At 39.4% G+C, this 27741-nt stretch overlaps 1 protein-coding gene across 4 annotated transcripts; it reads left to right on the top strand.

The window, feature by feature from the left end:
* Positions 1-762: 762 nt before the first annotated feature.
* On the top strand, positions 763-25742 carry b3gnt2b (UDP-GlcNAc:betaGal beta-1,3-N-acetylglucosaminyltransferase 2b). 4 transcript variants are annotated; one of them, XM_057343976.1, is made up of 3 exons: positions 763-809; positions 18956-19086; positions 21758-25742. In XM_057343976.1, exon 3 carries the CDS (start codon positions 21778-21780, stop codon positions 22969-22971), a length of 1194 nt encoding a protein of 397 aa, XP_057199959.1. In that variant the 5' UTR covers positions 763-809; positions 18956-19086; positions 21758-21777; the 3' UTR covers positions 22972-25742. The 4 variants fall into 4 exon arrangements, with proteins under 4 accessions (XP_057199959.1, XP_057199957.1, XP_057199956.1 ...); XM_057343974.1 differs by lacking the exon at positions 763-809 and adding an exon at positions 8507-8706; XM_057343973.1 differs by lacking the exon at positions 763-809 and adding an exon at positions 8507-8765.
* Positions 25743-27741: the final 1999 nt, after the last annotated feature.

Genomic DNA, 27741 nt, shown 5'->3' with positions numbered 1-27741 from the left:
ACTTATCTACGAATCAGTTCTTTTATCAAAGGAAGTTTGCCTTTCTACAGTATACCATGAGGAAGCGGTGTCATGGGAAATCTGTTTATTGCAACATCACTCACAAATGCATATGAACATCGTGTGAAGCAAGTGATTTTCAAAATTATTTATCTTTCCTTTTTTTTAATTATCTTTCCTTCCTGTTTTTGCAAATATGTCATCGAGCAGAGCTGTGACATGCGATCACAAGTTCTTAAGCCTCATCCGAATTTGTGAAAAAGTGGTTTGGCGGAGATCATGCAATTCTGAGTAGCCTACATTAGTCAATGATTCGCCAGGCTCCCAACTTAAGGTCAGCTATGAATAACCGGGTTACAGAAGAGGCTGATAGGCTTGCGCTGCTAAAAACATCCAGACCCAAATAACACGGCACACACAAACACATCCTGAGATCTGCTGCCTGGTCAACATCAACGGGCTGGAGTGTGACTGTGCGCTCTGTGAGATTTTCTTGTTCCAAAAATCTCTGGATATGAAAGAGCCCTGTGTTCAGCAAACAAACAGTTTGTGTGAAAACAAGTCCTGATCCCAAACAAGTATGAATGTTTAGGTGTGTGTTAAAGCTCTTTGTGCGTGTGAGAAAGAGTTATGAAAGTATGGCACAGTATTGTATTTTCCAATGTTTAACCACAAGAGCACGCAAACGCAATTGATGCTCGTGTTGCATGCAAGGGGTTTAACAAAATTCTCCTTCCTGTTCTGCTCAAAACTACATAAGGTCAGAAGTAGAAGGAATCTGCACGGACTTAGAGAAAGTGAATGAACAGGTATAGTCGAGTGTTTCTACTTACAGAATCGAATGTCTTTCTCACCTTATTCCTCTACTTTTGTATGTTCATCTCTCTCTGTAAACACTTCTGTTTTGGGGCGAGTGCTGTGGTTTGGTCACTTACGCTGACACAGGGGCATTCATATAGCTGCTTACTTAACAAACAAAAGAAAATGCGAAAACATGACACCTTCAGCTTTGTAATTTTTACATGATTTTTTTTGTTATGAAGAACTGACCTCAAATAATTGTCTAATCGTGTTCTTGGGTCATTTGGTCCTCTTACTCTGAGAACAGAGGCTTTCTTTATTTTCTGGATCAATTCTGGATCTCTCGCAGTACTATTCTCCTTCCTCTCCTCTCTCTCTTTCTTGAGAATGTGCTGCTTCATTTTCTGCACTGACATTCTAGATTTCCTAGAATTCTAGAAAGCATACCTGTTGGAATTTTCCTTTTCTTTCTGTGTAATTCTTTTCCAATGCATTGCGAGGAAACTCGCCGTCTGTACGTTTTCTACACACTGTCTGACCTTCAAGTGTGTGTTTGTTCCATAAATACAGCCTTGCATTACAGGCTTTCTGGGTATCTTGCGTATAGCAAGCATTTGAGACTCGAAACCTCCTCACAACAAACAAGTCAAGGCCGGTCAAGACCCTGTTAAGTGATTTCAGATGGATCAAGTTTTCATGAACTTTACTTTTTATAGTTAAGAGGAGTTTGTGAACTCTCTCTCTCCCCGCCTATCTTTCTTTCCGTCTCATGAACTTTAACCCTAAGAATCTTCCCAGGCCTGTTTTTACATGTCTGGGATTAGTTCTGAGTGCCTGTGTTTAGATATCCTCTCTCTTTTTCCAGTGTAAAGATTGTGTGTCAGCGCAGAGACACAAAGCAGAGGAAGGTGCTATTTGAAACTCATTGTTGTTCACCTTTAGAACAGCATGAAGCTTTGGGGAATTTGGTGGAGAATTGCTTTTCTGAGGGTTGGCTTTCCATGTGAAGGGACTGAGGGATGCTCCATTTATTAAAAATGTAGGTGTCAAATTGTTTTGCCTCAACAAACATGTGATCCAAGTCTTGTGTTCAGATCTTGTGCTGTTCATGAAAGAGGAATGACCGGCCTTTTTTAATGACCTAGTTTCCTGTAGGAACATTTCATAGCTCATGAGACTACTTAGGTTTGATTTATCAGTTTTGTCCTAGATGTTTCGTGCTCATGTGTTAAAAATAGGATTCATTGAAACTATCATTTGTTGATATACAGTAATTGGAATGAAACTAATTCTAAAAATTCTTTTAAAAAAGTATTATAAAATTGATGTGGAATGCAAAGCTCTGATAATTTGGTCCTAGAGTTGATGACACGTTGATTCCACATGGACATATGACTATAGACTTTGGTATCTTGGCAATTTGGTATTTGGAGCACAGTGCATGACATTGTTGAGATCTTTTCTGAAACTCAGGAGACTCAGTACTGATGTCTGTTATCTCAGGGAATTGGAGGAATGGATGTCCATTACATCTCACTCTATAATGTTGAGAGAAGACACTGAGATCATTCATCATTTATCTTATGGATTATTTAATCTTTAGGATAAATTATATTTATTTATATATTATTTGCTTAACTTTTCTTTTCTCAAAAATTAAGCTAAGAAATATATTTTCAGTGTCCATTTCTTTACAAAGCTGGTATTAAGAGCACTTTTGACCTTCAAAAACTTTGTTTCAAATATACTCTCACGAGATGAAGATGAAAGTTAATAAATTTGGCCTGTTGTCACTAAGGGAAGTCTTAAGGGCAATGAGACTCAACTCAAGCTCTGAATTCCTCATTAATAAACGATTTATTGAATGAATAGGAAAAAGGTACATATTGTTGAAGAGATGCAAAAATGCAAATGTGAGGTAAACCGCTGGTTATATAACATTGCCTTGTAATGCACAGGAGTAGAGGAACATGCATCAGGGTTGCTAAGTTAAACTTTCAGGTAAAGGTAAACATTTCAGCCGAGAACAGCCGATTCTCTGTGCTCGAGAAATTGTGCACGCCCCTTGCATTCTGTTCTTGGGTTGAAAGACAAGCTTGTTTTAACTTCGTAGTCAGCAGTGCGGAGATCCAGCATATTTGGTGGTTTGATCATGTTACAAACGACAATAAGGTCCAGTTGGGTTCAGAGGAACGATATGTCCTCAACCAACGGTAAAGAACTGAAAAAGAAGAAGCAGAAAGAAAAAGAGGAAAAACCTACTCTGGTGATGGTGTAGCAGATATTGTATGTTAAGGGAACTTCATGGTTTCTGAAATCAATACCTAATCCATTGTACTTTTTATCAAGCACTATATGAGGTTCCTCCAGGTGAATGATTTCACAGATAGTGTATTGTTTATAGCTTTGGATGAGAGACATCTGCCAAATGGCAGAAAGAGAGAACTAAGATCCACAAAGTAATATGTCTGTTGATGACTTGATGCCGAATTAAAGTATAATTGCTGCGAGAATGGCACTCATAATTCAATAGTTCTCATCTTTTAATCTGATCTCTTTCTGATCTCTTGTTCTGTCTGATCTTTTCATCCCCTTCTGTGAGCCATATTGATATGGTCATTATGTTGTCACGGCAACGCTGACAGTAGGATAAAGCCTGTGGGCTGGGAGTGATGCATTATTGATCAGTGTTAATGAGTTAAAGGTGTGGCAGATTTCTTGGGTTTCTTGCAACTGGGCCCTGGTATGAAAACTAATGAAAAAACTAGTGAAATTTGTGTGTAACATTTGTCTTGAAATTACTTAAAAACAAACTGTTGGGCAAGACACAAACATCTGCAACTTCAAGCACCGGTCCACCGGACAACAGACAGCAGAGATTATGTTTTACATGCCTCAAATACTAACGAAATTAAGCCTAATAGTGTGTGCCTCATGTCAATTAAAAAGGCAACCCTCAAGGGCATCCAGACCTAATAGTCACAAATGGAAAATAGAGACAGCCTTCTGGTCTGTGTGTCTGTGTGTTGAAAAGGCTTTTCTTACTGTATCCATGGCGAGCTTTGCATGCTTTGAGTGCATGTAAACAACGTAACCATTTGTCATTAATGTTTTCTTGGAAAGATGCTATGTATTTAAAACCAGTAATCAGAGAGAGAGAGAGAGAGAGAGAGAGAGCGAAAGAACGCGGTATTCTTTGAAAATGCTCAAAAAGGGACGCTGTGTACAGTACATACACTCTGTGTCCCTCGTTCCGTTTCCATGGTTCTGTCTCCCATGGTGATAATAACGCTTTCTTCTTTACCATCGCTATGGTTACAGGCTTCGCAAAAAAAACAATGAGCTTTCTTCTGTACTAATGTACACAAGCAAATTCAACACCACAGAGTGTCTTAGTGCTTACTGTAAGTGTCTTTCAGGAAAGCAGAACAAAGCAGAAATGCATTATCTTCCTGTTGTCAGTTAACATGTTGTATGAACAAAAATTTAATTCTTATCTGTGATCATTTAAACGTATCCACAAAATACAAATAAATACTGAAATAAACATACTTGTACTAAAAGTGTAAAATCTTGACATTTCAAATAATGCTGTGACTTTTTATCGATCACTTTCGATTTTCGAAAAGTATATGTAACATTTGGAAACACACACAGGTGTCATACAATGGGTATTTCCTTACCTTCTCATCTGAGTTCCACTGAAATATATAAAAGCCACAAAGGGGGGCAGTCTCACTGGTGCTGCTGAACTGCATTCTGCTTGAAAATATTTCTGTTGAGGTTCTCTGCGGTTTTTTAAACACTACAGGAAAACGTGGTCTAGATTTGCTTTTTCACGAAGATAAACTTGAAAAGAGATAAGTGTGTTTCTGTTGCATGCAGGTTGGATTGATCTGCTTAATAGTTGAATTATAAGACAAGTTGTTTTAATTTGTAAAGGACAATTTTCACAATACTTAGTTTCAAAGCAGTTTTAAAGAAAATCATTGTAACGTAAAACTTCTGTCATTGTCATTTGGCCTGTGGTGGATGCTACGACATAGACTGCAAGCTCAACTCGTAGACATTACTGGAGGGTTCTGAGATTAAAATACTTCTTTATGAACTTTTGTGATGCATTGCTGCAAGGAACTGTCTTAAAAATAAATGTAGAAAATGTCTGCTATATGCCAGATTCAGTGACATGGCAAGGAAAGAGCAATAGCTGTTTGACATTTTACTTGTTTCAGATTTAACCTGTAATGTTTACCATTACACATTATCTATGAAATGTTGCCATAATATCTTATCTTTATTTACAAAATAATAGGGTGTTTTTACTGTCATGATTCTGCCTCATCATGTCATGTCTTTCTTGGTCTTGTGGCAGAGTCATGGCAGAGCATCATGTTTTGTGTGGAGAGAAGCATATTATTGTCGGTCACGACATAATGTGCGTTCTCTCCGGTCTCGTCTTTGGCCCCGCCCCTCCCGTTTGCTCGTTCAGCGTCCCGCCTGTGTCTTATTACCCACACCTGCCTAGTGTTAATTTACCCCTTGTTAGTCTCCCTATATAATGCCCTTGTGTCTTCTGTCCTATGCTGGTTCGTTTTTTTTTTCCATGTCTTGGATGACATTGCTTCCTGTTCCTGCCCGTGACATTTATCAAGTCGAGTTTAGTCAGTGTAAGTGTTTGTCTAGTGTTGTCTTAGTCCGGTTTAGTTGGTTTACGGTCCTGTGATTATTTATCCCTTTGTCATTGTTGTTTTACCCCCTCGTGGGTCTTTGTTTTGTGTTTTTGTCTAATAAATCTTTGTTTTGTTAACCCCTTACCCACTGCCTGCATCTGGGTTCTGTCCGTGCAATTCCCTGACATGTACACACTCATTGAAATTACTTTCACATAATATGGCAAATGAAATTTAGATTTCAATTTTTGTTTCAGTATTTCTGTTTTGTAAATCATAATCAGTTATATGAAGAGGTTTTGTAAGTAGATTTTGCACTGTTAGAATCAGCACCACAAACAACTTTATGGGAAATCTGAATTTGCAGATAGACAAGATCTACATTTTGCAGGCTTTGACTAAGGCTCTTTTAAGGTGTGTATTAGAGTTAGAACCAGTTTTAGTCTTAATCAATGGTGCATTTTCACCGTAAAAACTAGTTTCGGCCTAATTTGCGTACTACGAAACTGAGAATAAATCAAATGAGATAAGAGCATTCAGAAGGTCTGTTCAAACTGAGCAACTTAAACATCTTCTCTGACCCAGTTTAATTAATCTCATCATGCTAACAATACACTCATGTCATCAGACACTAATGAAGCATTAAGTGCTCTTTCATCATGCCCAGTGTCTTATGTGTATCAGTTTAATCAGATCATACATGTTTTCTTCACATAGAAAGAGAATGTGGTGTGTATGTTTGTGTGCGTGTGTGTGTGTGTGTGTGTGCGTGTGTGTGTGTGTGTGTGTGTGTCTGGCCCTTTAAAGCAATATTTCAGAGGCAAAACAATATTTCCCCATGTTTGACTCACCCTCAAGGCATCCTGACTTAATATGACTTTCTTGTTGAAGAATAATGCAGTCGGAGTTATAATACCACGTATAATTTTTCTTCCAAGCGGTAGAATGGGAGTGAATGGGGGGTAATGGTGCAAAAAGTGCATCCATCGATCAAAGACCTGCTCGACACGACTCTGTGTCTTAACAAAGGTCTTCTGAAGCGAATCGATGCGTATGTTTAAGAGAAATATCCATATTGACAGCGCTATTAATGTCTGGCTTCCGTTATCCCTCTGCTTTACGTGAACCAGAGGCTTGTTTTCCGGTAAATGACGATAACAGACATTTTTGTTTTCCCTCTGAAATATACCATCAATTTTCCTCCCTGACAAATATTCATTGTAATCTTGATGAATGACAAAGACAGGTATTTTATTATTGTATGTTTATTTTGCGGTTCTCTTTCACAACAGTCAAGAAGCGGTTAAAGAGACAGAAGACTGAAAATGAATTCTAACCATTTTTTGATAGTCTGTTTACTCAAATGTTCATGCACATTAAGTAAAGAGAAGTGAAGTCAAAAGACAAATCTTATTGCTACTATATTTTTTGTATCATAGAGGATGAAGATGTAATGTGTCTAACGAAGTTGCAAAACAGGTTATTTTAATTTTTTCTTTCTTAGGGGCAATTCACATTTCGTGTCTTTTTCACACGCAAATTCGTTATTTTAACACTGGTTTCACACCAAACGTGAATTAATCGTTTGGCGCCAGTAAATTACATACGAAGTCAATGCCGCGAGTTCGCGTCTATACGCGTCTTTGCATTGACTTTGTATGTAATTTATTCGCGCAAAACGCTTAATTCGCGTTTGGTGTGAACCCAGTGTAATTGCGCGCAAATAGTGAGCGACGCGACTGCGACGCGCATACGGTGCGGCGCGCACATTTTACTAGGCGAGTCGGCTCCGCATCGAGATGGGAACAGTTCAACCGCACCACGGGTCATTTCACTCGAGAAAGTTGCGCGGCTCGCGTTTTTCGCGCGGTTTTAGACGTGAAATGTGAATCAATCGCCCCCTAATCTGGTTTGGGCCAATCTGGGTCTGTGATCTTTCTCTGAGTCACGTGCATACCGAATGCCATAATACATTCACTTTTTGCATAATTTATCCCAGCGTTTGAACAGGTATGACCGGCATGCAAAAATCTGCGGATAGTTCTCCAGTAATGACAGGCGTTAGGAGTCTAGAATGACTTAGTTGCTGGTCCACAGCTAATATGGAAAAAAGGTCACTATATGTCCTCAAACGTACACAAATAAACTCATTTGAGAGATACGTTAAAATAATGTGTCTCGATTTGGTTTGTTGTCCATACTGGAGAGACTTCAGCGCAAAATGAGAAAAGCTAGGGTACGTGGAGGTGGTATACAACAAGAATTGTAGGAAGGAATGATGCAAGAGGTTTTTACAGTTCCTCTGCGTTTTGATTGATCTGATTATAGAAACCTGCTCTATCCCTATTATGACTCTATTTAAAGCTTCCCAATGTCTAGATTTTCTTAGTTTTGCATGGAGTTTCACACAAAGCCCCACTTGTCCAAGCATGATGAAAACATCACAGCAAAACCGCTTTTTCTGGTCCATCAAACACACCTGTTGTCCTTGATGAGCTATCCAGTATTGATCCTCATAGATTTACTCGTTAAAGTTAATATAAAACCAATATAGGAAAGGGGAAACATTTGTGACAGTGTGACAAGCTCAGCAGATAATACAAAAATGAGATTCATTACAAGGCTGTGATTTATTTTCCGTGATGAACCACACACAGAGTAAAACCAGCCAGGTCTGACTTCATAGGTTTATCTGAGTCAGCATGGCAAAAGAAATCAAGCAGAACCTTGTGAATTTCAACACATGCCTCATGCCTGTCCTGTTTCAGATCATATTGCAACAAAATGGCATAGCTAGAAGATAACGAAAAAAGTGAATACCAACTAAACTCACATGCCTTAATATCAGATCACTTATTAAAACATTCTCTAACATGCATACGCCTTGAAATCAGTCTCGTCAAACTCATGTAGGCTATACTTGGAATTAAATTAGCCTACTCTCAGTAGTCTTTTTAGGGAACTCAAACACCGAGAAATCAGTTTTGTATTGTATTGTCAGGCAATCGGGTATTGTTACTGTTGCCCCGGAGGAGGGCTTCTACCCCGCCCTGCCGTTTTACATTCGACTGGGAGGAGTGGATACGCACTGGCAGACAGACACCGACAGGATGTGGTTATAGACGCGCACTCAGCCGACGTTAAAACGTAAGAGTAAACTGAGTTTTATAATAGCAAGACAAAAGTTTAACGTTAATCGCGTCGAATCCGGTATCTGCCGCAGACAGTCGGAAAGGTGAAGAGTGTTTGTTCCTGTTTTAACTTTCTTGTTGTGTGTGTGCGCGCAGCGTGCGGGTGAGTTTTGATGTTAGCATACGCGCTACAAAATCCGACAATGTTCTTTTGATTTGTTGTACAAATTTCTTTAAGCAAAAATCTTTGCACGGCTTTATTTTCTTTTTAAAGTTTGGGTGTCTGGGGGTGTTTTAGGCGTTTATTCGTCAGAGATAAAGTTCGCTAGGTGTAGCTCGGCGTCACATAGGTGAGAGAAACGGTGACTGATTTCATGTGATGGTTAAGTTACAGATAAAACACAGTCATTTGAAAACAATATTAATAATAAAAATAACCAGTCAAAATAGTTTACATTCTTTCGCTGAGAGATCTCTGTAGTTTAACGTTAATAAGTTACACACCCAGGAACACATTAACTTTTATTGAAGATAAAAGGTCAATATTTGATTTTCCACTGTATCTACTGGTTTGACTTCTTCACTTGCTTGCTATATCCAGATCCACTTTCAATTTGTTTCTATTTTTAATTGGGTTGAGCATCATTTGCTCCTGTGTTGTTGTTGTTTTTTCTTGTCAAGTTGTGCATATGATTTATTATTTAGTCTATATTATAATATAGTAATAGTATATCCATTATATATATTTTAACTTATTCTAATCTATTTTATAGATTAGATCATAGTTATTTTTATGATATTTTATAACTTATTTTGTTGATAACGTTCCACGAGATGAGCTTTAGTTAGTATGTGGTGAAGCTGTTATGTTACAGATTTATTGACGAGTAATATTTTCTTTAGTTATTGGTATTATTTCTTTTTGCCTTTGCCAAGTTTTGTGGTATGAATCTTGTTTGCATGTAGTTTGCATTGCCATTTTGCATACAGAGAGAGTGAGAGTGAGTACAGAGAAGTGTTTCTCGTGGGAAAAAAGTGTATTTTAAGTTTTGAGTTAAGATACACAATATTTTCGGTTCTATGTTATATCCTCACAGAAATCCACCCTTAGAATTTATGAAATGACATATAACATGACATCTAATGTGTCCAGCCCTGGTTAGTTTAGGATTGTTTGTTCTGCTACAGCATTGTCAAAAAGTGTTTCTTTTCTGTATCATTGATGCTTCTTAATCCAAAATGCTTTCCAGTTGTACTATAAAGAGGTGAAAATTTATGAATATTATTTTTTTAGGAATGTTTGATTGTGAATTAAGTCTATGTATATTCTGATCAAGCTGTAGGGTAAGACAAAACACTTTGTATAGGAATTGTAATCTGGCAAATCGTGGGAGTTTTAAATTCCAGCTATTATTCTAAATACAATTTTTATATCAAATTTACAGATACTTCCCAATGCTACTTACTTTTTCCTTGTGTACTCAGTATTTTCCTGCTCACGTGTATCTTGCAGGGCAGGCTTTTGTGTTTGTGGTCACTGAGGTCAGGTCTGTGAGAGAGACACCCTGTTGTGTAGTATAAAGAGTGCAATTTCAGTTCAACACCAAGATTGAAAAAGCTAAATGGATCCTTACAGGACAAGAACCAAAACTGAAAGTCAGTTCCTTAGCTAAAATACCAGCAGACGTGAATTTCTACAAAGTGTTTTAATTCAGGTCTGCTGCACTCTGCAGATGTTTGCTTCCGTCTCATTTACAGTAACCTTTCACAGTGTCTGCGTTTAACACATGATTTTCGCTGCAAGGTTACTACCTGTTTGTTGGATTGAAGTTAGATTTCCTGGATGTTTTCACTGATGTGTAGAATGTCATTAGAAGGAGATCACATACTCTCAGGGAATGTACAACCTTCATTAAGTCTGTGCCTGAAGTTAGCGCAGGCCTTATTTGAGGCCTCTTTGACTGACTCAGCGGATATGGATTTTTATTTGTTTTCAGACAACCATTACGTCAAGCCTCTGTCTTTAGGTTTCGTGCTTTTTAAATAGCTTGTAGTGTTGTTATCTGCTATCTAAAATGGACTTTATTTTCTTCTATGCCTTGTCTGGTTTATGAAGTACTGCTTCTGAGAGCACTTGTGTGTCTCTCATTTTGCTCAAGACAGCACGTGGTTGTGAGAGATGAACAGGAAGAGCAAGAAAACCAGATAGCGTCAGAGTTTCTTTTAACAGGTTCATGTAAACCCCCTGAAGTGTAATGAATAAACGGTTCCATAATGACTCGAGGAATGTCCTTCAATGTACTGTTTTACCCCAAAGGTTTGATCTCATTTTAACTGTTTAAGTAGAAAAAAGCATTTTCAAAGAAGCTTTTCACAGCGTATATTACAGGTTTGCATGTGATGCTATCCAATTTTCATTTCTTTTTTTCATATTCTGAATGCTAGAACTGTTAGCAATATTTGATTGATCTTATAGTGACAGTAATTTCTTCATTTGTGACCCTGGATGACAAAACCAGTCTTAAGTAGCACTGGGACATTTTTAGTAAAAGACAAAAATACATTGTGTGGGTCAAAATGATTGACTTTTCTTTTATGCCAAAAATCATTAAGATATTAAGTAAAGATCATGTTCCATGAAGATATTTTGTAAATTTCCTACCTTAAATATATAAAAACTTTATTTTTGTGAGTGGATGGTCTGCCACAGTGCCCCTGATTAACAACTTCAAAGGCAGTTTTCTCAATATTTTGATTTTTTGGCGCTCTCAGATTCCTGAGTTTTAAACGGTTGTATCTCAGCCAGATATTGTTTTATTTTAACAACTCATATATGTATAGAAAGTTTATTTATTCAGCTTTCAGATTATGTAAAAATCTCAATTTCGAAAAATTGACCCATGAGACTGGTTTTGTTGTCCAGGGTCACATTTATGTTCAGGATACCAATTTGAAAACACTGTATTGCACTGAATTTCACTGTAGTCATTCTCTTGTAATGTCTGTTTCATTTTCACTAATGTTGCCAGAGGCATTTTCATTCAACACACACACAATTTTGTAAATTTGAACTGGTTGATGGAAAAGAAGTTAATGTGCATAGATGAGAGATCAACAAAAGTAAACCATGGGTTTCATAAGGGGTGTTGACGGGGGCGGTTTCTTGGCAAGCAGTTGTGTTCCTTTAAAAATGTCCATTAGGGTTGCTTGTCTCTTTATGTACTTGTTTTGGTCTGGTTTGTTTTTTGGCAGCCACATGGGAAAAACTCCTCCCCGACTCAGACAGTTAGCTTCAATGAAAGAAAGTTTATTCTGTTCCAGGAAATCTGTAGAAGTGCAGTCTTGATCAGACATCAGATAAAGAGACTTTAATAGTTACAAGGGACTGTTAGAAACTGGATGGCCTTTTTTGTATTGGCAGTATGTATTGTACACTAAATATTGTCAAGGTGCGCATGCATCTCGAAAGCTTAGCCTAAATTCATTTTCTTCTTTACATAAATTTAATTAAATTGGTTGTGGTTTTCTCTGTATTGCAGTAATGCTTAGTCTTTTGTCTTGTTTTTTCCTGGCTTTATTAGTTATTTACTGTTTGAGTTAGTTACTGTGGTTATGTTTTCAGGGTATTTGCTTTGTACAGAGATATGATCTGTTATTATCTGTCAATGTCACTCACATGTGCTGTCTGGAAACAACTGGGTTTAAAAGAGCACTTATCTGCACAAACAACCTGAATGTCTGGATGTACAGTCATTGTGTACCTGAGCACAGGTATTTATCATGAAGGAGCTGATTTGCTTGTTTAAGGGAGGAGCTTCAAACCCCAAGAGTTTAGCCACAAACATGTTTATCTTCTGAAAATAATCTCTCATATAAATAGTGGGATAATAACACACCTGAGCTTGAACTATTTATAGGGTGTTCTGTCTTCATTGGCGCTCACATACTCTTTTTGTGTCATTGCAACACAAAAATAGTTGTTTGTCACATTCAAATAAAGTTGTTATTGTTAGATGTGGGCTGTGTGCATTTTGAGCAATTGTATATATCATCATAGATATAAAACAAAAAATGCTTTCTATATTATATACCCATTTGGTAATGTGTGGTTTTGGATAATCCAGGAATTTAAATACGTTGCAAATGAAAAGGTCAAGCATCAGTGTAAAAATCAGATAATTCATAGAGCTATCACAGAGCTATTTCTATGCATGTGCACACTAAACTTACTGGTTATTCTATGAAGGTATTTCAGTAGCAAAACTTGAGCTTTTACATCTTAAATTGAAAACTTGTAAATTAAGTATTTGTGCTTGTATGCTAAAATGTACACTCGCAGCCCCAATGTGAAAACCCGTAAAGTAAATATCTGATGTTGAATGTCGAGATTTGCACCTGTAAACAATAATCACAAACCTGTGTTCTGAGTTTAAAGCTGCAGACAAATAGACCCAAATGTATAAAATGGCATTTGCAAAAATAAATCGACAGGCACACATATGTAGTGCACATTTGTACTTACTCATAGATTCAGATTCGCAGTGCAACCACAAATAGGCATCTACAACTTCTCAAATCTGTCACTGCAGTTTCAAATCTTCCCGCCTTGACTTTTGCTACTACTTTCGCGATAAACCCGTTGCAAAACTAACTTGTGCACTTGAAAGCTCAGAGGCGAGAGAAAGAACGGCATTTGATGACGTCATGTGGCTGAGCCACACCGCCCCCTAATGGCTGGAAAATCACAATGAAAGGAGTTTTTTAAATCACTAATAGTCGTAGTCGTTGGAGGACGATGGAGACATGGGTAACGTGAGCGGGTCGAGAGCGGGAGTAAATAAGTATATCGTCCAGGTAAATTATAACGAATTTCCCCAGCAGGTCCCGGAAGATCTCATTCATAAAGCTCTGGAACACTGCTGGGGCGTTCACCAAGCCGAAGGGCATGACCTTATATTCGTAATGACCGTTGGGAGTCACAAAGGCCGTTTTCCATTCGTCACCTGGGCGAATCCGAATCAGGTTGTAGGCGCTTCTTAGATCCAGCTTGGTGAACAATGTGGCATGGCGTAACTGTTCCAGGGCGGCAGGTATCAGGGGAAGAGGATAGGCGAAGCGCTTGGTGTGACGATTGAGAACCCGATAGTCTATGCAGGGACGAAGACCTCCATCCTTTTTCCCTACGAAGAAGCATCTTGACGCGGCAGGGGAGACAGACGGTCGGATGAAACCTTGTTGTAATGCCTCCTCGATATACTCCTCCATGGCCTTCTGCTCCGGGATGGACAAGGAATAGATCTTTCCTTTGGGCATTGTGGCCCCAGGCAGCAGCTCAATGGCGCAGTCCCATGGCCGGTGAGGAGGCAGCTCCGTAGCCCTCAGCTTGGAGAAGACGTCCTGGAACGACCGATAATCTACGGGAACCTCCCCGGAGTTGAGGACCTCAGGACTCTCGACGGTAGTGGCTAGGATGGGTAGTACCGGTTTTAGGAAAGTTTCCTCCTTGATCGGGACCCTGGTGTTGGCGGGGCGACCCGCCCATCCGGATATGATGCCAGTGCGCCAGTCCACGATAGGTTGACGTTCCATCAGCCAGGGTCGTCCCAGGACGATATCGGAGGTGGACCCCTCCAGTACCCAGAAGGAGATCTTCTCCGTATGCCTGGGAGAGATGTGAAGGGTGATGGGTGGGGAATGGTGTGTGATCCGACCTCGGCCCAGCGGTTTTCATAGGATGTCTTGCACAAACATGGTCCTCCCGTTCCTTAGGCGCGGGAAGCCCAACTGAGTAAGAAGATTCAGAGAAATGAAGTTCCCGGCGGCTCCAGAGTCAATCAGGGCGTGGACTGGAACAGAGAAGTTAGGTGCAATAATGACCACTTGGGTAAGAGCAAGGTGAGGTAAGGAGGCCGGTGTATGGATAGAACTCACCGCTGGTCGAGCCGGACGGACGGGGCAGACGGCTAGGCGATGACCTGACCCTCCACAGTACAGACAAAGGTTAAGGTTCCGCCTCCGTGTACGTTCCTCAGGACATAGTCGAAAACGATCCACATCCATGGGTTCTGGGTCTGAAGGAGTCCGGGAAGCAGAGGTCGTAACCCGTGGAGGAAATGTACCGGGTGATGACGGCGAACAGGCTGACAGACGTTGGGCGATACTAATGGATCGTTGTATGAGAGCCTCCAGACCGACCGAGTCATCGTAGATGGCCATGTGTAATCGGATCGAGTTCTGTAGCCCTTGGCGGTAGACCGAGACAAGCGCCGGCTCATTCCATCCACTGGTCGCCGCAAGGGTGCGGAACTGGAGGGCATAATCCGCCACTGAAAGGCGTCCTTGTCGAAGCCTCAGCAGTAGATCGTGCACCGAAAGGTAATCCATTGCTTGGCCAAAGACCCCTTTAAAGTGCTCAAGAAAAGACTTCAGATTAGTGGTAAGTGGTCCTCCGGCCTGCCAAATCCCGTATGCCCAGTTCAGGGCCTTACCGCTCAGGAGGGAGATGATGAAGGCTACCTTGGATTTGTCCGTGGAGAATTGACCGGGGTGCAACTGTATGTAGAGCTCACATTGGAGACAGAACCCGCTACACTCCTCCACGGAGCCAGTATATCGGTTGGGTAGGGCCATGGGACTAGACGCCGATGGTGGGTTAGACGGAAGGAGTGCAGGTGCGGGTTGGTTCCGGAGTAGGGTGACCAGTTCAGAGAGGGGATCAGAGGGAGCTGGAGGTGAAGGACCGGGAGAAGTCTGTGGTGTGGTCATGGTGTGTGGTTCAGTCTACTGTCAGGGTTCTGGTAGACGGAGAGCACACCACGGAGGTAGATAAGAAAAAGGAGTTTATTTCAAAAACAGGAATATCCAAAAACAGGTAAGTATTTCAAAAAACAGGTAAGTATTTCAAAAAACAGGAATATCCAAAAACAGTTAAGTATTTCAAAAACAGGTAAGTATACTTATCGGGGTAAAGAATTGCAGTGAAGACAACAAGACTGAACAGGGAAGAACAAAAAGGTGCAAACTTAAATAGAATCCTGATGATGTGATGCAGGTGTGGACTAATCAAAAATGGTGGATGTGCGGTGCATGCTGGGAAACTGAGTTCAAAACTCCGGGGAGAGGGAACGGGTGAAGCGAGCTGGCGGTGACGACATGGGGGGCGTGGCTGGTGGTGCTGAAACCGTTACATTGTGATTATTGTTTACGGGTGCAAATCTCGACATTCAACTTCAGATATTTACTTTACGGGTTTTCACATTGGGGCTGCGAGTGTACATTTTAGCATACAAGTACAAATACTTAATTTACAAGTTTTCAATTTAAGATGTACAAGCTCTCAAGTTTTGCTACTGAAATACCTTCATATTATTCTGATGTAGTGTTCCCACACAGTTGACATTTTTTGCTGTTTGTTGCGTTGAAGCTTATCCGTGCACTGACGCCTTCGCCATTTTGACTCTAAATCGTAATCAAGGATTTTTAAAAATTTGGGACTTGAATCACACCGTATTGTGACAGACCTAGCTAGAATAACCTAAAATTATTTGATAATCTTATATATTTCTGTTTCTGAAATTTGATTGGATGAGCTACATTCGAAGCTGTAGGTTTTGGTGATATATGGACAGTTGTGACTTCACATCAGTCTTTATTGGACTTTCTTGCCAGGAAAAGCTGCATTGCATTGTCTCTAAAGGCACCCCTTAAAAATGATAATTGCTTGTTTTTGTTTGGAAAATATCGTACTCTGTGTTTTGCTTTGATCCAATCATGTGGAAATGTAATTTAAAGCAGTTACTGATAGGGATGCACAAACATTTACTGCAATACAAATGTATAGTGTAATAAACTCAACAAACGGGAAGGAAGGAGGCGGGAACCAGCGAACATTTAAACACTTTAATCAAAAATAAATAAACAATAAACAGCAGTAAAAACAGCCGGCAGCCCCTCACGGACGGCTGCCGGCCACAAGAACGTAAACAAAACTTAACTGTCCGGGCCCGGTCCGCTCTCTCCGTATGCTCCTACCACTCGGCCTTTTATGCTTCCGATCTCCTCCGTGGGAGATACCAGGCCGGTGGCGCTCAGCTGACGTTCATTATCAATCGCATCACCGGCCTCGCTTGCTCCTCCCACGGCTCTCGTCACGCCTCCCTCGTCACATACCCCCATCGCCCCTCACAGGCCAGGGGGTACCCACAGGACTGTGCCTACTCCCCCCCAGGGGGCCAGTCCCAATGGCCCCAGCGCCTGGGGGTATGGACCGACGAGACTAGAGAACAGAGACGGAAGCACCAGGGGCGACAGGGGCGGGAGAGGGGAGAGAGGAAGAAAAGAAAAATTAATCCGGTTCCTCGACACGCTGTCGCTCAGTCCTCAACCAGCCGAGAGGCTCTTCCTCGCGGTGCCATGCGGTGATACTGGACGTTCCCTCGCTCCTCTCCTGGAGATCGACTGTCCTGAAGATTTCAGCTCTAACCCCAATCAAACACACCTGAATTATCTAATCAAGGTGTTCAGGTTTGCTTGATAATTACAGACAGGTGTGCTGAAGCAGGGTTGGAGCTGCAGTCTGCCCGACGGTCGATCTCCTGGAGCAGGGTTGGTGACCACTGCCTTAGAGCATAGAAACTAGAAAAACACAGACACATTTATGTCTTTTTTTTTAGAATGGATGTCTCTGGAGCATGAATAAGAACTTAAGTACCATTTTTAGTAAGTGATGGATGGATCCTATTACATACGTAAAAAATGAGTATGGGGACTAGGGATGCACTGATATGTAAATTTTGCCCGATAACAGGTAATTCTTTAACACTGGAAGCCGATAACCAATATATTGGCCGATATACAGTATCTAAATATTAATATAAATTTCCCTAAGACTGAAACAAAAGGCAAAAAGTGGACAGCTGTTTTTATTTGAAAACATTCACTGCAGAAATCAAGGTAACCATTAGTTCTCTTTTTTTCCCCTGAAAATCATGTAAGCCTACTTTACACTAGTTAACGATTCTTTAACTTTTCTGGTATATTTTTTATTTAATAAACAAATTATAGATGTTCTTCCAGAGCAACCCAGAAGCATTTTCTTAATAGCCACGAGTCTAACAGGTCTCAAGACAAAAAGCATTCAGACAGCAGTCTGATTCAAACAATATGCTTTTGTTCCAATAATTTACACATTCATAAATAGTATACTGTATCTACATACTGTACCTACATCAACAATGTGGATGGTCATGACAGAAAGACAGTACTGTACTGTATTTTAACTGTGAACAGCGTGCAGCTGAACAAGTTTAACCAGAGGAAATGATTTATCGGCTATATTATATATCGTTCTAAATTTTATTGTAATTAATATGATAATTTATCGTCTGATACCTAAATGGCCGATAATTTATCGTGCATCTCTAATGTGGACCAAAAGAAAGTAAGCTGTCTAATATGACACCAAGGTTTTTTCTACCACGGTACATTTTTATAATCACATGGTATTAACCATATTTATTTTATGCTCTTACATTTCCAGTACATTTTGGACACAGTTGCTTAAATTCCTTTACCAGCAACAGGATGGTAGTTGGCCAACAAGTTGAATATGCTTTCACAACCATATGTGTTTCACTTCGGTTTAACTGACGCTTTTATGTCAATTGTTTTCAGGGCTTGTGTGAGGTTGTGTAATGGATTCTTTGGTTTATCGAAAAGAGGTTTTTTAGTTAGCAAATGTATGCTGTTAATTATTAATGAGATGCCTCCCGAGGTCTCACAGCTTACACACACTCTCTGACCGCAAATCCACTTTGTGAATGTCTGCATCACTTTGTAGCTCTTGTACATGGATCTGTGCCCTCAAAACTATTTTATGGCCAGTGTATGGCATGATATTTCATATTTTAAGATTCAAGTCTATTTCAGCCTAATAAAAATGAATGAAATAAGTAATCCATTGACCCCTTTTTTCTTCCTGTTGGCTCATTTTAGCCCATGTTAGATTAGGGGTGTTTGTGTCATAGACCATTATGCTCCACGGCAACAGTGTTTGCTTTATCTTTTATCTCCTCCACCTCCAACACCCATTTCTCAAAATACATACACAGTCCACAGTCATATATGGGTTTTGAATGACATGAGAGTAAATAAATGATGGTATGTTTTTTTTCCCATCGTGAAAAGATTCTTCAGTAGCCCAAAGATGATTTTCTCTATGTTTGTCTTTCAAACATGTTCAGCCAGTAGCTCAGTTAGTATCTAATTTCATGTGTGAATAGGCAGTATTTACTCTAGCTGTTGCTGGTTTTGGACAGGAGGATATGCAGTTGAAACGCTCGTTTTTCTCCCCAGATCTGGGTTTCCTACCCACCTTGTTCCTGTTTCCGTGACTCGCTCTACCAGTGTGTCAGAATGGGCTAAAAACGGTTGCTAATACCTGAGCACCATACACCTGGACCCTCCACAGTCTCATCTGTGCACAGGTAAATATCTGATATACACTTTTGCTTGTATACACTTTTGCTTAAATTGATTCTGAAATCATCTGGTGAAAAACGGCGATTCTGATTGCCTTAGTTTTATTAGTTTGGTAACTCACTGATACAGTTATACTGATATGTTTTAATGCTGATATTACGAAAGAAAGATGTCAGATAATATAAAATGGAAATTAATGATAGTAAATTAGATGTAAGGATAACTGGTAGATTTTAAAACTGTCACAAGGGAAGGTTCTCGCATGATTCTTATACATTGAGCCCTTTAATGTTGAACAGAGAAGGCTATGGGAGTGGGACCTATACCATGTAGAAAAACAGGGAGAGAAAGTTAGGGTAATAACGCAAGAAAGATCCAAAAAAACAGAGAGGAATAGTTGGTTTGAAAAGCTGTGGGAATGAGGAGTTGATTCAAATAAAAGAGAGATAGCTTGAGGAAATCAGGTGCAGCAGGGCAGAGGGGTTGCTGGGAGACAAAAGCATTGAATCATGGGATAAAAGGTGGAGTGAGTGAGAGAGAAGCAACAAATGGATGGTACAGGTTGGTGCATGTGCAAATTAAATGGGAAAAGAGTGAGTTTATGGCAGAGTGGCCATAAAAACGTACCTTTCGACGAATCTTTTGGAACTGTCAGAAACAAGATTTTCTGTTTCATGCATCATGTCTGGAGAAAACCAGGCACTGCTCAACACCTGTACAATACCATCTCAGCAGTGAAGTGTGGTGGAAACAGCATCATGATGTGGGGGTGTTTTTCAGCTGCTGGGACTGAAGCATTTCTAAGAGTAGGTGAAAAGTTCAATGGCACAAAATACAGAGATAATGATCATGAAAACCTAGCCCAGAACCTCGGACAGGGCAAAAGGTTCATTCTCCAACATGACAGTGATCCTAAGCACACAGCTAAAACAATGCAAGAGTGGCTTACAGATGTCCCAACTGAACATCTCTTTAGAAACCTGAAAATGTCTGTCTACTGATGATCTCCATCCAACCTGACAGAGTTTGAGAGGATCTGAGGAGAAGAATGGCAGAAAATTGCCAGATGCAGATGTGTAAAGCTTGTCACATCATACCCAAAAAGATTTGAGTCTGTAAAGGTGCTTTAACCAACTACTGAGTTAAGGGTATGAATAGTTATGCAACATACTTATTTTAGTTGTTTAGTTTTAATACATTTGCAAAGTTCTAAGTCACAAATCAGTTTTTTGTTTTGACATTATTGTTCATGGAGTGTAGATTAATAATTTTTTTTAAAAGTAGTTTAAAATAAGGCAGCAACATAACAAAATGTGAATAAAATGAAGGGGGATGAATACTTTTGCAAGGCACTGTAGATGATCCACTTCCTTATTAATTTTGCCTGTATTTTCTTGTCTTTTAGGCTTCAATGTTTTAATCTAAGTGTAATCTAACCATGTTTTTTCCTTGCTCTGAGTGTTCTCTGAAAGAGACAGATGTGCCACGATCTTTACAGAGAGCGTCTTGTTTATTGTAAGGAGACAAGCAGAGCCCAGATATAGTTGCCTTTACTGTCTTTGTGCTTTAAGACACTAATGGTTGGAAATAAAGACCTTGTCTTATAAGACCTGAAACGAAACAGAAAAGAGTGAAAGGAAGAGAGATTGTAATTATTATATAAGCACAGAGTATAACATCATAACACTTTAGAGAGTATGCACAATGTTCTGCAAAGCAAAGATATATTAACCTACATGACCAGGTTATTCCTGTCAGAACCAAGGTTATTGTAGTTTACTAAAACTATTAAAACATTTCAATGAATTAAAATCAATAAAAAATTCGGCTTAAATATTATTTAATATATTTAAAAATATTATTTGAAAAACTAAAAGAACATTACAACTATTGCCTCAGCAATAAACTCAAATAAGTTTAAAGTTAAGGCACTGAAATTATTAACTGAGAATAAAAGCTAAACTATAAAGCTGAAATAGAAATAAAACTTATATAACAATATAAACAAATACAATATTTATATAAAATATTTTGATTTAAAATACAAATGTTTATTCAAAATACAATGACAAAAAACTTAAATGAACGTACACAACTAAATGAAAAGGCTAAAGGGCCTTTCACATTATAACGATAACTATAAAGATAACTGTAACTATAACTATATTTGCGTCCACACCAGCGGACGATGACAATAACGTTATGTTTATTTTAAGCCTGCGCGCTGCAGTGTTCTCAGTCACTAAAATGAATCTAGATGACCTGCTGATGCTTTCGTCTTCATTTCCGAACGTCTCCAAAATATGTCGGCAAAGGCTGGATGCTCTGACTGAAGGCTGTGCACTCATGTCTGGGATGTAAAGCATATATTTTGCCAGCTTGCTGACTCATAAGCGTTACATATATAATATCCCGCTGTAAACACACCGCTTTCCGACCACTACAGTCTTTAATTCTGACATAAAAGCCGCGATCCGATCACCAATAGTCAAACATTATCTGCCAGCAACTGACTGACAGTATGTTTTATCGTTGATCGTTAATGACCCTTAGTTCAAAATATGAATGAAATTAGAATAAAACTGAAAACAACTATTGTTTACCCATCGGTTTCTGCAATGTTTTGGACATTGACTATATTTTCTGACATATTGCTTCTATTTCTCTGTTGTTAAGGTGGTGACGGCTTCGGCACCATGCAAGGGCCTCGGAGAAAAGTGAAGGTCATGCTGATGATGACAATGGTGTTTATATTCATAGTCGTGGAGGTCTCTCGTAATGTTGGGAAAGGTGATGACAACAAGAGTAAAGTGCTGATTCCCTCAAAGCGTTTCTGGGCCAAAGATGTTCCCAGTAACGCCTACTGGAATCTCCAGCAACAACAGCTCGACTACATCAACAACCACAATCTAGAAAATCTCAACTTTACTATTGAGGACGTTCCAAACTGGCTCAACAACACCGTCACTCAGGACTCCTGTGAGCCAGATTTAAGGGTGACCACTCAAGTTAAGAATTACAATTCTCTTCCGGATCGCTTTAAGGACTTATTGCTGTATATGCGTTGTAGGTCGTATCCCATCGTGGTGGACCAGCCAGACATATGCAAAGACCAACCGTTCCTCCTCCTAGCTATTAAATCTTTAGTCCCTCACTTCGATCGGCGTCAGGCAATCCGTGAGTCGTGGGGAAGAGCTGGTCGTCTGGCAAACAGGACGGTTGTTACAGTGTTTCTTCTTGGTAACGCAGCCATGGAGGACCATTTTCCTGATCTATCCAAGATGCTTGAGCATGAAAGCTCCATGCATCGAGACATTCTTCAGTGGGACTATAGGGACACGTTCTTTAACCTCACCATCAAGGAGGTGCTTTTCCTGGAATGGCTGACTACTCGCTGTTCTGGAGCTAGTTACGTCTTCAAGGGCGATGACGATGTTTTTGTTAACACCATTCGCATCATAGAATTCCTCAGCAATCTGTCGGATGCCAAAGCTAAGGAACTCTTTGTAGGGGATGTGATTACCAACGCCGGTCCACACAGAGACAAAAAAGTCAAATATTTTATCCCAGAGAGCGTTTTTGTAGGGGCGTACCCTGCGTACGCAGGGGGGGGCGGTTACCTGTTCTCGGGACAGCTGGCCAAGAAACTTCACGATGTCACGAGACGGGTGCCTCTCTACCCTATTGATGATGTCTACACAGGTATGTGCCTTAGGAAGTTAGGCCTTGCTCCCGAGAAGCACAAAGGCTTCAGAACTTTTGATATCGAGGTGAAGTACCGTGATAATGCCTGTGCCTACAACGGCTTGATGCTGGTCCACCCGAGAAGCCCACAATATATGATCAAAATCTGGACTTGGCTAAATGACCCGGCCTTGAACTGTCAGTAAACTCAGGGTTGCTCATCTATAGGTTTTGGCAGCTTAAATATTTTGTTGTGATGTTTATTATTGACATGTACCTGTAAACTGTAGAATCTCCATGCATTTGCACTGCAAAGGTCAGGAAAAACAGAGCTGTTTCGATATGGATGTATATATCTTAAATGTGGGTCAAAATGACTGTATGTAATGAAAGTATTGTAATGATATTCCGTTGGTAATGTTACAAGTATTTAAACAGTGCTGTGTTGACTGACAACACTGGTTGATAGGCCAGAGGTGCTGGAGAAAATGGGATTATGGGCAGTTCAGCTGGTCTGAACATGGCACAGTGTCAGTACACAGCTCATTTATTAATGATCCTTTGTTTTTCATTTTAAAATTGTTTTTGTCTTTAGGCACCTTGACATTACGATGATGTGAATTAAGACTTGATAAATACTGTTACTCTGTTATTTTTGTTTTGCTACAATGAATGAAGAGTTTGTTAAAATGTGATTGTAATTTTTACTCATGCTTAATAAAGGATAGTTTACCCAAAAATGAAAATTCTATCATTACTCACCCTCATGCCATTTAAACCTGTCTATAGACACAAAACCAATGCAAGTCAATGGGGCCCAACAGTGTTCTGTTACCGTTATTCTTCAAAATATCTTTGTGTTCTGCAGTAGAAAGAAAGCCATACAGGTTTGAAATATCACGAGGGCGAGTAAATAATGACATAACTTTCATTTTTGGGTGAACTATCCCTTTAACCATATGTTTTAAGGCATCTGCACTGTAAAAATGAAAAGCCCTCAAGGTACCATTTGAGGTTCCTTTAAGAACGTCAAGGTTTACCTTTTAGGAATCTCAACCATCCTATTCATGTACCAAGTGATCTTTTTTAGTTTAAGTCTGAAGACTGTAAGTGCTTCCTCCAGTTACCCCATCATGGGTTTTGAGGCATTTAAAATGTATTGTGAAGTACTTTGTAATGTGTTTAGAGGATCTTTAATGGTTTTGCATGGTGCCTTGAGAATTTGTTCGTTTTTTCAGTGCGTGCTTTGAAGCTCGTTCCAAAATGTTCTTTTGCAAAATCAGACAATCAGTTGCAGGTTGTGATCCTATTATTGTAATATACTGTAGCAGATTAGCCAAGGCTAGATTTTGCCTTAAATTATTTATGAAGCCGAAGAAAATACAGGTTGCAATTCTGCTGGTAAAGCTGACTAAAACGTTTGTGCCTGACGCTAATAAATTAAATTATCAGCAAAAAAGCACCAGTTTTAGGATGTCTACCCTGCTGAAATACTCAGAGATTGATTATTGAAATCAGACTTGAAAGAACATATCCTTTTCAGTCAAAGGAAAAGAGCAGATGATGATAAATGATAAAGGTTGTGGGGTCTTTTGTTTAATTTTCCATTTTTTAATCCAGAAGTTCCATGTTTTATTTTACTGACTAAATGCAAGCAGCCAAATTTCTCGAAAGCCAAATTTCCAACTGTGGATTAAGTCTGTTACTGTTACTTTTGATCATTGGCTTGTCATTTTTTCCTTTCTGTTGAAGAATGCCAATAGAAGGGTCTCAACCGGCTGACTCCATTACGAAACTGAACAGAATGGACATATGTGTGTTATAGTGACCCCTGCTGGTAAAGCAGGATTTTTTAAAGAATAAATGTACTGTAACCTTTTTCATAACCTTCAGACTTGTGTATTTAAATAGTAAGTGTTTTGCCAGTCAACTTGATGTAGTAAGGGCTATGCTTCAGCACAACTGTGTCTGGTAAACAAGTGGCCTGTTAATCATAATTACACCCACGTGAAGGTTTGTCGGCCATCTGCAAAATTTGGGCTTGTATCTTATTTGTAGTTTTTTAGTTGTTTAGCTAGCTGCGAGTAATGAGGGTCATAGTATGTTATTAGTCTGTACTGCTGATGGTAAGGCAAACACACATACTGTACAAACATCCTGATGCTGTGTTTAGTAAGAGAAACAAAGTGTTTACATGTTATTATATTTATAGGCTTATATTTATAAGATATGTCCGATTTTCAGCTGATCAGTAGGGTAGATTGCACATGTTTTTATACACTGGTGTTTAACTCTGAGACCTCTAACTCATGAGAGTGGTGTCTTTGCAACTGGTTGTGTTTGATGGCAATTGTATAATGTTTTATTGTTGGATCAACGCATAACATAACGCTCCAAGAGTGATTGTGTATCAGAAAACCCTTTAGAGCCATTTAGTTTCTTTATGTACGGCCTTGAGATCATTGGATCCATATATCCATCATAACATATTTGAATGTTAACTGTTTTGGATGTGCTGGTTCATTGCTGCATGTGTGTTTGTGTGTATTTATGTGTATACAAACTTTGGTGGTGATTGTCATTGTGAATCCGGTTCTAGGAATGAATTAATATCTGTGTCGGTTGAATGTTTTCGGATCTTTCAGATAAATCTGTTTGATAAGTTTGTACTAATTGAAACTCCTAAATTTATTTGCTGAATATTGTACTTTACCAACAAGAAAAGAGTCAAGTGGTTACCTTAATCATGTCTTGACCAAAATCACAGGCTTTTATTTCATTTTTGTCACTTATTTATATACTTTTCTGTTTTTTTCTCTTACCAAAATTTCTGTGAACTGTAGAAGTGCCGTTACCAAAATGTGCCTGTTAATGACTCAGACAGTCATCCTTTCATGAATGAATACACACATTTCTGTCATGTCTGTGTTGGCTTTTGATTTAATTCTCATAAATAAAATGAACTTTGATGTTTTTGTACAAATGTGATTTTTTTATCATATTAATTTCTATTCAGCTCTACTATCAAATTCGATTTTTTTCTTAAAATTGCAACATTTTTCTCATACGCTTGCAGTAATCATATAGTAAATGGGGTCCGAAGGATTGTGTGTGTGTGTTTTTAAACAGCAGAGGGCATCTTAGTGCTCTGTGTTCATTATAGCACCAGTCGGGTGAACAGTCAGGCCTCTTCCATGCAAAAAAGCTGAATGTCACCTTGATTTACCTTGGTGCTTTGTCATGATCAGTATTATAAAACTATCTTGTTCCAACCTGAGGTGTAATTTTTCATCCAACACCCCATGTAGTCACAAATCATCTGTGACTCCGTAAGAGGTCAAGCACGCAGCTCAACACAGAGGTTTCTTACCTAAACCTAACACGTCCCCTATAAAACATTAAATCTTATTTACGCTTATTGCTTTTGACGCTGTACTTGATTTGTGTCATTTATTACCTGCAGTGTAAAAATACAGTACTTGCACTTTTTATTGTAGCTTTGAAAGTAAAGTGTCAAAAGCTGACAAATAACTGCATTTTATTGATAGTTTCTGCTGCACACATCCTAGTATTGCAGATGAATAAAAACCGTTTCTCAGTATGGTTATGTCATTATTTCTCCGCTGTGTTTTAGGAGGCAGACTGACGGGAGTTATGAAAGAGAGAAAGTGAATCTGTGTGTTAACCTTGTTCGTCCCATGAGTTTAGTGCCAAGCCTTTTCTTGTTCCCCTCATCCCTAAGGACATGAATCAAGAGGTCACGTGAGGGGTTGTTATAGAGACCTTCTCATTTGGGATGGATAGACGCTCTTCCATAGGTTTGAGTGCCGTGTGTGAGAAATTTTGAATAGTACGGTGTTGTAGGTGTTGAACCGTAGGTGTTCTAATTAGGTCTAAATGATGACTTAATAAGGCTTTTGCAGTAAATCCGTTCAGAATTTTTTTTGGTTGTTAGTGAAGTGGAGTAACACTGTTTTTACAATCGTATTGCACATAGCCTCGGGGAATAAATGAAACTTGCGTGTTTGCAATAGGATATCAGTGTTTGTGTAACTGAAACACACAGCATGAGAAACAATGAGGTGTCTGAGCATGTAGGGTGTAGAACTTCATCACCTTTAACTTTACTCCCTCATACAGATCGAGCATCTATGGCCATGTTTGGATATGAGAAGGCAGAAATAAAAAACAAACGCCTGAAAATCCAGTCGACAGAGTGGAGTGTGCTGATTTTTGTTCAGCTTGGCTGTGCTGACTTGAGCTCTGCCAAGCAAGCTACGCTCTCAAATGCAGCCAACATAATCTCCTCATGTTTTTCTTTTATTCCCTGCTTCCAAATTGTCTTTTATTTTGAAGAATCTCTCTCTTTGGAAAGACAGACTGTAGTGGACTGAAAGATCACAGGCTGTATTATCTTTATGGCTCTGCTCTGTGCCCTGATGCTCTGACAGGATTCAGTGGAGGATTCAGAAAGACAAAGTCATTTCATGCATTTTGCTTCTCTGTGTTTTTCAGACATGCCTACCACCATGTTTTTCTTGCACAGTCTGACAGCTTCATTTTTTTTGGGCACTCACTGGACACTCAGGAATTAAAGAGTTGGTTTTCACTCCTCTTATCTGGCATTCAATGCATCATAAATACACGGATTTGTTCACCTGTTCATTGTGTGTATGTGTTTCTACAAGCATAAGAATGCAGATGTCAGACTGAGTGGATCCAGATCAGTTCTACTGCAGCAGCTGATGCCAGAACTTTTGTAAAATTCTGAGCTGTGTGGTTTGTCTCTGTCCTATCTATAAGGTAGGTATTGGTATTGCTATTGCTAATGAAGGGTTAGAGATTTGACCAAACTTGAGAATGTGGCTTGTGGAGGAGAGCTGTGCGATTAGTTTTTTAAGAGTCGTAACGAAATAAAGCGTCTCATTTTTAATTAAGCCTCTAGCCATTTAATTGGACATATGTCTGTCAAGTGC

This window comes from Triplophysa rosa, linkage group LG10, assembly GCF_024868665.1.
Source record: "Triplophysa rosa linkage group LG10, Trosa_1v2, whole genome shotgun sequence".
NCBI lineage: Eukaryota > Metazoa > Chordata > Actinopteri > Cypriniformes > Nemacheilidae > Triplophysa > Triplophysa rosa.
The sequence above is the reverse complement of the archived record's forward strand: the minus strand, read 5'-3'. Positions and strand labels throughout refer to the sequence as shown.

Coding starts and splice junctions, on each gene's coding strand:
- b3gnt2b (XM_057343976.1), top strand. CDS start 21,778: ATGCAAGGGCCTCGGAGAAAAGTGAAGGTCATGCTGATGATGACAATG.